This window comes from Asparagus officinalis, chromosome 1, assembly GCF_001876935.1.
Source record: "Asparagus officinalis chromosome 1, Aspof.V1, whole genome shotgun sequence".
NCBI classification, from domain to species: domain Eukaryota; kingdom Viridiplantae; phylum Streptophyta; class Magnoliopsida; order Asparagales; family Asparagaceae; genus Asparagus; species Asparagus officinalis.
Genome location: NC_033794.1, coordinates 104,144,012 through 104,155,629, shown reverse-complemented (window position 1 = coordinate 104,155,629; position 11,618 = coordinate 104,144,012). Strand labels below are relative to the sequence as shown.

The following is an 11,618-nucleotide window of genomic DNA, read 5'->3' as shown; positions in this document are numbered from 1 at the left end:
TGGGTTCATTCAAATTTTTATAGTGTTAGACAAAAAAAAAGATTTGTTAGAAGATCTTTTGAAATGGGAGGTGCTAGAGGAAGATAGAGATCTTACAGATGATGAGTTGTTAAAAAAGAATGATGTTTCTATTCAGTTGAATGAAATTTTATTTCAAGAAGAACAAATGTGGAAACAAAGGGCTAAGGCTCATTGGCTCAAGGAAGGTGATCAGAACACTGCATACTTTCATAAAATTGATAATGGAAGAAAAAGAAGTAATCTGATTTCATCTATTACTTTTAATGATGTTGAAGTACGTTCGGAAGATGGTATTGCTCAGGTTTTCTTTAACCACTATAGTCAGATTTATGATCAAAATGTCCCTAATAGATGTCAGCTTGATTGGAATAAATTGTTCCCTACATCAGATTGGGGTTTCAATGATATTGAACTTCCTTTTTCGGTGGAAGAAGTCTATAAAGCTATTTTTGACATGAATGGGGATAAATCTCCTGGTCCTGATGGCTTCCCTGCTTTATTTTTTCAAGTGTTTTGGGACACTGTGAAAAATGATATTATGATGCTGTTTGAGGAGTTTTATGAAGGCAAACTAGAAATCAACAGATTTAACTATGCTCATATTGTTCTCATCCCTAAAAAAAGTGAGACTTGTACAGTCAATGATTACAGGCTCATTAGTTTGCTTAATGTGATTTACAAAGTGGTTACTAAAGTCCTCACTAACAGATTGAATTCAAAGCTTGAACTGATTATTGACCCTATGCAATCTGGTTTTATTAAAAACAGATTTCTTCTTGATGGAGTGGTTGCAGCCCAGGAGATCATTAATGGTTGTTTTCATAATAAAAGAAAGGGAGGGATTTTATTAAAACTAGATTTTGTGAAAGCATATGATATGGTTGACTGGAATTTTATTCTGGAAGTTCTGAAAGCCAAAGGTTTTGGTATTAGATGGATTAATTGGATAAAATTATGTTTGAATAATAGTATGTCTACCATTAACATAAATGGTAAAACATGGAGTTGGATTATGTCTAAACGAGTTCGTCAAGGAGATACTTTGTCACCCCTTCTTTTTGTTTTAGCAGCAGATTTTTTTACAAAAATGTTAAATCTTGATGTAGATTCCCACCATATAGAAGGGTTAGGCCCTCCTAATATGGCTCATAAAGTTCATTGTTTACAATATGCAGATGATACTTTGATTTTTTGTAAAAATGATAGATTGCAAATGATAGTTTTGAAACTGATCTTATATAGTTTTGAACTTGCTTTTGGTTTACAGATAAGTTTTAATAAGAGTATTTTAATTGCTCTGGAAAATAATGAATCCTTATAACAAAACTTAGCTACTATGATGAATTGTAAAAGTGGTAATTTTCCTATTACTTATCTTGGGATTCCATTAAGACCTGGAAGGTTAAAAAGAGAGGATTGGTTTCCTTTGACCAACAAAATAGAGAAAATATTATCTTTATGGAAAGGTAAATCTTTATCAAGAGGAGGCAGATTAGTGTTGGTTAATTCTGTTTTCTCATCTATGCCAGTTTTTTGGCTATCTTTTTTTTTATTTTCATCATGGGTGATTGATAAAATTAATAAAATGAGAAGGAGATTTTTGTGGACTAGATCTTCTGATCATAAGAATTGTTCAAATTTGGTTAAATGGGAAGAAATTTGTAAACCTAAATTCTGTGGAGGTTTGGGAATTAAGAATTTGAAAATTATGAATAAAGCCCTTTTGGGAAAATGGTTTTGGAAATGGTTGGATGGGAAATCAAGCTTTGTTCTGGCTAGATAAATGGGTAGGATCATTTACCCTTGCTTCTAAGTTTCCATCATTATTTTCCCTCTCCTCATCACCATATGCATTCATTTGTAGTATGAGAATTAATGATAACAACATTTAGAGATGGGAGATCCAATTTAAAAAACAGTTAACTGGGGATTTAGTGGTTTAGTATTTTAATATGTTGAATCTTATCAATTCCATTACTTTTGGTTATCATGAAGACAAAAGGGAATGGTTATGGGAGGCTAAAAAAGTATTTTCAGTGAAATCTTTTTATCATTTCCTTATTTATGGTGGTCTAAGATTTGATTGTATAAACTTATGGGATCTTCCTATTCCTTTAAAAGTTAAGTTTGTTGTTGTGAACACGTGAACTGTTTGTATTTGTAGGGGCCACACTTGGCCCTTGCTTTCTTTCACATGACCACGTGAATGAGTTCGCGTGAGATTTGAGAACCGGGGGCCACACTTGGCCCTTGCTTTCTTTCACATGACCACGTGAATGAGTTCGCGTGAGATTTGAGAACCCATGTGTTGCGTCCAAAATCCAGCGGACAAATCCGCGTCCAGTGAAGAGCCAAGTCCAAGTCCAGCGGACAAATCAAAGCCCACCCGAATCCGTGCGCTATATATATCTCTTCAAGTTTTGACCTAGGGTTGTGTGTGTAGGAGGGTTTTGTTTTTGCGGCTTTGGTGTTTACGGCTGCAGAGGTGAACAGGGAACGCAAAGGAGATTTGTTTGTGCGGCTACAGAGTTCGTGCGGCTGCAGAGAAAAAACAAAAGAAAAAGTGCAGGTCTTTTGTGTTCTTTTGTAGAGAGATATTGTGAGGGATCTGAGAGTTTGTGTAAGGGTTTAGATTGAGTGATTATAAACCCTAATTGTATTCTCTCCCTCTAGTAGTAGATCTCCCCCTCCTTGCCCCGTGGACGTAGGCTATTTGCCGAACCACGTAAAACTTGTGTTTTTGTCGTAATTTGTAATAGCTTGTAGGTTCCCTCAACGCGCAGTCCTAGACCTGACGAGAGAAAGAGCTGATATCTCACTTTGATGCGATATCTAGCTTTTCTTGTTTCCTTTAAGAAACGAGAATTTTGTTGTGATCTAATCTATTGTTGTGCACCTAGCACACCGGAGGTGCTGCCGAAATTTTTGCTGCGCACAACAAGTAGTATCAGAGCACCGGGTTGGACTTGGGAGCTTGTTTGAAGGATTCGCTGAAGGATTCATATTTGAAGGGTTAGATCGACAACATGGGTGAAACAAGCACATCGGGATCGTCTCTTACGAAGACGATACATAATTTGAGCATCAATAACATAAAGATTGATGTTCCCAAGTTCGACGGCAAGATTAATTTCGGATTGTGGAGGTGTCAGGTGATGGACGCCTTGGACGCTCAGAATTTGGAGGAGACTCTTGAGTTACAAGAGAAACCTGTCGATATGGAAACTAAGGTTTGGAAGAAGATGAATAGTAGGGCGTGTGGAGTTATTCGGTCATGCTTGACGACGGATCTTATTTATGACGTGATGAACGAGACGTCGGTGAAGAAGATGTGAGAAACACTCAAATGAAAAGTATCTTACTAAGAGCATTGAGAATCGGCTTCACTTGAGAAGAGGTTTTACCAGTTCAAGATGAAGAGGGGAGTTTCCATTAGGGAGCATGTTAATAACTTCACAAAGCTACTTTCAGACATGGCTAATGTGGATATCATGGTTGAGGATGAAGACAAGGCGGTGCTACTTTTTTGTTCGTTGCCCGATGATGATTATGGTACTTTTGTCCTAACTATGATTAATGGAAGAACTACTGTTAGTAACAAGGAGGTGACCTCAGCGTTGGTGAATTATCAGTTGAGGAAGAGTGTTAATGAGTCCTCCGAGAAGGCATCGGGAGATGCATTAGTAGTTCAAGGCTGTGGTTAAAACCAAAGCAGAAGGTCGCGGTCTAGAGGTGCACATCGTGGGATTCATAGGAATCAGTGTGCCTTTTGTAAAGAGGATGGACATTGGAAAGCTGAATGCCCAAAGTTAGATCGAGCCGAGAAGAATAAAGGGAAAGCTGTACAAGCTTCAGAGGTGAATGTTGTCAAGACTAGTGGCAACAATTCAGATTCGGATTCTTCAGGCTATTCATTGTCTGCACTACTATCAGTTTCTGTTGCCAACTCTACAGAGTGGATATTGGATTCGGGTGCTTCATACCACATTTGCCCTAGGAGGGATTGGTTCTCCAGCTTTCAGAAGTTGGAAAGAGAGGATGTTGTGCTCATGGGTAATGGACATACATGCTCAATTGATGGTATTGATATCGTTCGTATATGAATGTATGACAGAGTGATTCAGGAGTTGGATGAAGTGAGGTTCGTTCCGCAGATGTCGAAGAACATCATTTCACTAGGAGCTTTGGTGGCATCTGGCTATAAAGTGACCTTGGTGGATGCATGTTTGAAGGTCACATTGGGATCCATGATTGTGATGAAGGGCGTCAGAAGGAGCAATTTGTATTATTTGCTCGGAAGCACGGAGATTGATAGAGAGATGACGACTTCATCAGATTCAGCTAGACTGTGACGTTGTTTGATGCTGGGTTATATGATTAGTAATGCCGTGCATAGGTTGTTGAGGAGTGCTATGACCTGCAGTTTAAAGTCCTGTGAACCGATTAGTATGAGCAAGAAGACTAGGGTGGAGTTAGGCACTTCTATCCATCATTCGAGGGGTCTTCTGAGGGGTGTTCATTCAGGCATTCGGGGGCCTTCCAAGAGAGCATCATTGGGAGGTAATAGGTATGTGGTTTTCGCAATTGGGGATTGCTCTAGACATTGGTGGGTTGCAACCAAGTCCCGTTGGTGTGAAGTCCTAAAAACCCACAACAGATGGAGGAAGTGTGTTGGTAGAAAGGTAACCCGACATTCTGATTATGGTAGGGGTTCTCTCTTACATTTTTACTGAGCTCACGACAATAGGAGACACTTCATTGGTGTGGAAACTTTGAGGCGACGAGGCGAGATGGCAGATTTGGGGAGTTGTTCCTTTCTGGAGGAGGATCAGTATTTGATGTCGAGCATTGGTATTGGTGTGCAGGCTACGACATATTTGGGCCGTCTTATGTATAGGTTGCCGACTGCTGCATGTAGAGATATGAGATCTGATGGAGCTGCTTCAGATTTTGGGTTGCGTCGGATGTTTGGCTACCCAGCACTTGGTCACATCGTGGATGTGAGATTTGATCCGATAGCACATTTAGGATTCAGAGGCGTGTTTGATTATCAGGTATTGGCTTCTGACTTTGTTCTGAGCAGGTATGTCATGTTTGACTCTCGGCAGGTGGAGAGTGGTGATCAGATATTAGGGACATCGTAGCAGGTGGAGAGTGATGCTACTCCACGTTGGGTGGAGACTCCGGATCATACTACATCATTTGGGATTCCAGCTGATGTGACACAGATTGGGAATCGTGTTGATTTGGATACAGATGATAGGTTGATTGATTTGAGTATAGCTGATAGATATAGCCTGAATATGGTCATTGGTTCATCTCAAGTGGAGATGATTGGATTATTTTAGTTTGGGGCCATTGGAGGTGCTATCAGCCATAGACTTGATCGTGATGTTGGAGAAGGGTTGCGAACTCTTCTAGTGGATTTAGGTCTTTGGAGGCCATTTGGGTGAACTACGTTCGACTTGATTCCTTGGACAAGAGGATACGTAGACAGTCTTTTGATGCAGCCAATTTGGTGAGCGACATCGACATTTGGGGTGAGTGTTTGCACTCCTATTTGGGTCTCAACAAGTGAGGCATTTGGTGTAGTCGGTGTAGGCTCAGTTTGATTTGGTGAGTAGACACTATTTGGTTTGGGTTGAGTGTTCGCACTCCCGTTTGGTTCTCGACTTGTTGTGGATTGCATTCATACCACAACAAGTGGGACATTTGATTGCTTTTGTGTCGACTCAGTGTTGAGAAAACTTCACCGAGGTGGAGAATTGTGAACATGTGAACTGTTTATGTTTGTGGGGGGCCACACTTGGCCCTTGCTTTCTTTCACATGACCACGTGAATGAGTTCGCGTGAGATTTGAGAACCCATGTGTTGCGTCCAAAATCCAGCGGACAAATCCGCGTCCAGTGAAGAGCCAAGTCCAAGTCCAGTGGACAAATCAAAGCCCACCCGAATCCGTGTGCTATATATATCTCTTCAAGTTTTGACCTAGGGTTGTGTGCGTAGGAGGGTTTTGTTTTTGCGGCTTTGGTGTTTGCGGCTGCAGAGGTGAACATGGAACGCAAAGGAGATTTGTTTGTGCGGCTGCAGAGTTCGTGCGGCTGCAGAGAAAAAACAAAAGAAAAAGTGCAGGTCTTTTGTGTTCTTTTGTAGAGAGATATTGTGAGGGATCTGAGAGTTTGTGTGAGGGTTTAGATTGAGTGATTGTAAACCCTAGTTGTATTCTCTCCCTCTAGTAGTAGATCTCCCCCTCCTTGCCCCGTGGACGTAGGCTATTTACCGAACCACGTAAAACTTGTGTTCTTGTCGTGATTTGTAATAGCTTGTAGGTTCCCTCGACGCGCAGTCCTAGAGCTGACGAGAGGAAGAGCTGATATCTCACTTTGATAAGATATCTGGATTTTGGTTCTTGTTTCCTTTAAGAAACGATAATTTTGTTGTGATCTAATCTCTTGTTGTGCACCTAGCGCACCGGAGGTGCTGCCGAAATTTTCGCTGCGCACAACAGTTGTTTGGCTGGCTTTAAGGAATGCTCTGAATACGACAGATATTCTAGCCAAAAAAGGAGTTTCTTTACAGAAGAGTTGTTGCTTGTGTGATAAAACAGATGAAGATCATTCACACTTGTTTCTCAACTGTGAGTTTGTGTACTCCATTTGGAGATCAATCCAATTCAAGTTGAGCACTGACAAAAAATTTAGATTGAATTCTATAAAAGAAGTTTGGCTTCAGTGGTCCAGTGGATTCAATGGAAATTCTAATATGAAGAGACGTGTTTGCATCTGCTCTCTTAGTTGGTGTGTCTGACAGGAGCGCAATGATAGATTGTTTTCTGATAAGAAGTAGACTTCTCTTGTTCTCCCTTGCTCTCCTGAACAAAATTGTGATTTTCTCAACATTTTGGCTAGGGGTTGAGGAGATTTCTGCTCGAGCTGCCAGATTAAGAGAAAGAAGAAGAAAAAGAGCTGCTGGTTTCACTACTGCTGTTGGGAACAAAGATGGAGCGGCCACAGTGATTCAATTGGGATGAATTCCTATGGGTTTTATAGTTGCTGGATATGCTCTTTACTTTGTTTGAATGAAAACTTCGTAATCTCCTTCTGTTTTGTTTTTGGTTACTTTTGACAAACTTGCTATATCAGTTTGTTTGGGGGAGGTTCTGTCCAGTTGTATGTAGGGGATGGAGTACTACTAATTGTAGTATTTTCTGTTGAACTTTAGTACATACTCTTGGTTGGGAGTATGAACTTTATTTTTTGTAACAACCACTTTGTTTTCTAATTTAGTTAGCTGGAATATCTTTGGGGTATTCCATCCTTTTTCTAAAAAAAATAATAATAATAATAAAACCTATCCCTTCACCATGAAAACCCCTCATTGAAGGACTACACTATGCCGGATTCCAAAAGCAAGACGGTTACCCCAACACACCTAACATGTCTCACACATTTGGCCTTGCACTACGCTCTTACCTTATAAATACCCATTTTACTACACTTTACTCCTCAAAAACTAACACAATCATCAACCATCCAAAATCCTCAACCCAGCCAAACTCTGGACGATGGCTGAAAAGGAGGGCGGAATCGTGAGAAAAGGCCACGACGAGGGCCTAAAGCTCGCGGTCTCCCTCCTCGATGAGTTCAACCTTCCCCTCGGTCTCCTCCCCCTTGAAAATGTAGTCGAGGTTGGCTCTGTTAGGGCCACCGGCTATTTTTGGATCGTGCAGAAGAAGAAGGTGGAGCATAACTTCAAGATCGCGGGAAAGCTAGTCAGTTATGATACAGATATTAACGGGTATGTCGAAAAAGGGAGGATTAAGAAGCTCAAGGGAGTGAAGGCTAAGGAGCTTATCATGTGGCCTCCCGTGAATGAAATCAATGTTGACGATCCCCCAACGCGGAAAATTCATTTTAAGAGCTTGGCTGGGATCACTAAGACTTTCCCGGTTGAGGCATTTGCTGCTGGTCAGTAGGCTACTTGGTTATTATCGTATAATGAGCGTGCTAGTGGTGTCTGGGTCGGTTTGTTTATGTTGCTTTCGGAGTTGAGTTGTTATTGGGTCAGGCTTTAGGCCCATTATAATATGTATTTTGGAGTTATTTAAGCACTCTTTTTATATGTTCTAAGTTGAAATACATTAACAAATGTGTTTCTACGGTCAGCGCAGGCTTCTTGGAGTTATTTAAGCACTATATTTATATGACTTCTGAAGGATTCTTCTCATAAACGTCCCAAACATCATAGTATTTTTTTTAATATAACCCTCAAATCATTGCAATTGCTATTTGACCCTCAATATGTAGTTGATGCTTAACTAGTGTAATTCGAAGGACACATATAAACCAAAAAATATGCGACATGGAGGAAGCAATTTTCTCTCAATATTTATGAGGTAGGAAGGTATATTGGGGGCAAAAGATTGTGTTATGACATGCCTTTCCGGAATTTCAAACTCTTTGACTCTCCAACTTTACCCGTAACTGATTAAGGCCCATTGGCGGTTGGGCAGTAACTGGATATGTTTACCGTTGGAGACCTGGGCCTAAGCCCGTCTCAGATTCACCAGAGTCCAAGTGAATTAAACATTTACTTTAGGGAAAATTACTTCTAGGCCCCAATTTCATAAAATAGGTGACTAAGCCCCAAGACTAAACCAACTTGTGAAAAAACCAAAACCCTTAAAGTATATTTGAAATGCAAAACATCCCCAATATACCTTTCCAACAGCTCATCATTGGTTTCAAAGAAAAAACTGAAAGAAAACAGTGAAGAGGAAAGAACGAATTTTGAGGGGGGTTCCGCTAATGGGTAAGAGGTTTTTCACTTTCTTTTGTTGTGTTTTCTCAAGGAGATTTCTCCTCAATTTATAGGGGCTGAACCCACTAACTCCACCCCCCCAGATCCGCCCTAATGAGAGATTTTCTCTCAACAACCCTTCCACGTTTTCACGTTCCACAATTCTCTCTACTGAGAATTGTTGATTTGGTCATCTTAGACCAGGTCAAGCTAACATCTCCCACTTGACCAAATCAACCAAGTGATATGCCTCCCACTATCTGTGAGATCAGATGTTTCTGAGAGTAACTTTTATTTCATTATTCATGAAATTTTACTTGGACTTATTTATTCCTAAGTCCCATCAAACTTACATGTTTGATAAAAGATTCCGCTGGTATTCCTTTTGTCAAAGGATCAGCAATCATATCTGTAGTAGGGATATAAGTCACTTTGACTTCTCCCTTTTCTACAATATCTCGAATATAGTGATACTGGATCTCAATATGTTTTCCTTTGGAGCTATTCGCGCCACTATTGATTAAGCTAATTGCTGCTTGATTATCACAATAAATATCAATAGGTCCTTCTAACAAATTGAGATCAAGATCAATCAAAAACCGTCTTATCCAGACAGCATGTGTAGTTGCCATACTGCAAGCTATATATTCAGCTTCTTGCGTATATCTAGCAACACACCCTTGTTTCTTGCTACTCCAAGAAACAGCTCCTCCTCCAAAGATAAATAAGTGTCCCGAAGTGGACTTTCCATCATCTTTATCACCTCCGAAATCAGCATCGGAATAACCGAGGAGTTCAAGCGAATCAGCTTGATAAACTAATCTATGAGTCAATGTACCTCTGATATACTTCATAATCCTTTTAACAGCTTCCCAATGTGCTGGTCCTGGATTACTTTGATATCTACTGACTAGACTCACAGCATAAGCTATATCAGGTCTGGTGCACAACATTGTATATATCAAGCTTCCAATTGCTTGAGCATAAGGAACATCTAATGGCTTTTGCCCCTCTCCAGGGCTTTGCTCTTTACATAATCTCTTTTCCATAACTAACGGAGTTGGTACCGGATTGGAATTCTCCAATCCAAATCTTTTAAGAACTGATCTTAAATATTTTTCTTGGTTTAAACTTAGCATTCTAGACTTTCTATCTCGAATTATTTGAATTCCAAGAATATATGATGCATCTCCCATGTCTTTCATCTCAAACTTTTCGCTGAGATCTGCCTTGGTTTTATTCAACATTTCTATGTCATTTCCAGCGAGCAATATATCATCCACATATAAGGATAATATAGTAAACTTGCTCCCACTTTTCAAGACATATACACAATTATCTAATTTATTTTGAATAAAACCAAGTTTAGTAACTGCATCATGAAATTTGAGATACCATTGTCTAGAAGACTGTTTTAAACCATATAGAGATTTCATTAATTTGTAAACTTTATGTTCCTGTTCTTTTATCTGAAAACCTTCAGGTTGTTGCATATATATTGCTTCCTTCAACTCTCCGTTAAGGAATGCAGTTTTAACATCCATTTGAAATAACTCCAAATCAAGATATGCAACAATAGCCAAAATAATTCTAATGGATGCAAATTTAGCTACAGGAGAATACGTCTCCTGAAAATCTATTCCTGCCTTCTGGTTATAACCTTTGGCAACTAACCGTGCTTTGAATTTGTCAATAGATCCATCAACACGATATTTCTTTTTGAGTACCCATTTGCATCCTATGGCTTTTCTATTTTCTGGTAGATCACATAACTCCCATACCTTATTCTTTTCTATGGAATCAAGTTCTTCTCTCATAGATTCTAGCCATAAAGCTGATTCATGCGATTTCGTCGCATCAGAAAAAGTTAAGGGATCTTGTTCTTCTATATTTGTATCTACCGAAAAACAGGATGACTCACATGAATACAAATAGTAATCATCCATCCATGAAGGTTGTGTTCTTTGCCTTTTGTTGCCTACAACCGGTTGATTAGGTACATTATTTTCCATAGGTATTTCATCATTTTCAAGGTTAGGTTCATTCACAATATCAGGATCATTAGTGGGAACAACACTGTAATAATCATCATCTATTACAGTTAGAGGTTCTGTTTCCTCTTGAACTTGTTCCTCTTCCTCTAGATTCTCTAGAAATGTAGCACCTCTGCTTTCAATGACTCCTTTTTATTTATTGTAGAACTTATAACCTTTTGACTTCTCTGATACCAGTGAAAGAAAACAATGAAGAGGAAAGAACGAATTTTGAGGGGGGTTCCGCTAATGGGTAAGAGGTTTTTTACTTTCTTTTGTTGTGTTTTCTCAAGGAGATTTCTCCTCAATTTATAGGGGCTGAACCCACTAACTCCACCCCCCAGATCCGCCCCAATGAGAGATTTTCTCTCAACAACTCTTCCACGTTTTCACGTTCCACAATTCTCTCTACTGAGAATTGTTGATTTGGTCATCTTAGACCAGGTCAAGCTAACAAAAACTTCTTCATTTTACCCCTGGCTACCAAAATTTCCCTATTCTTCCTTTTCTTAGGGGATTATATAAAATTATGAAACTTTCTAAAGGGAATTTTGTAAACTTTTAGGGTGCTATTTGTAATTTTTAAAACTTTTTAGGTGGATTTTTAACTTTTTAGAGGGTTATTTATAGTTTCTAAAACTTTTTGAGGGGTTTTTTGCAATTTTAGGGGGATTCTTCAATTTTTGAATGATATTGGGGGGTTTTCTACAATTGTTTGGCAAGGTTATATTTGCTATTTCTAATTATTATTATTATTATTGGTGG

The 11,618-nt window shown here is 39.3% G+C and overlaps 1 protein-coding gene across 1 annotated transcript; it reads left to right on the top strand.

Annotated features, from left to right (window-relative positions):
• On the top strand, positions 7,545 to 8,183 carry LOC109843589. Its single transcript, XM_020412535.1, has one exon. The coding sequence runs from the start codon at positions 7,586 to 7,588 to the stop codon at positions 7,994 to 7,996; it is 411 nt and encodes a 136-aa protein (XP_020268124.1). The 5' UTR covers positions 7,545 to 7,585; the 3' UTR covers positions 7,997 to 8,183.

Bases quoted from the DNA above. Each gene is read 5' to 3' on its own strand.
- LOC109843589 (XM_020412535.1), top strand. From the start codon at position 7,586: ATGGCTGAAAAGGAGGGCGGAATCGTGAGAAAAGGCCACGACGAGGGC.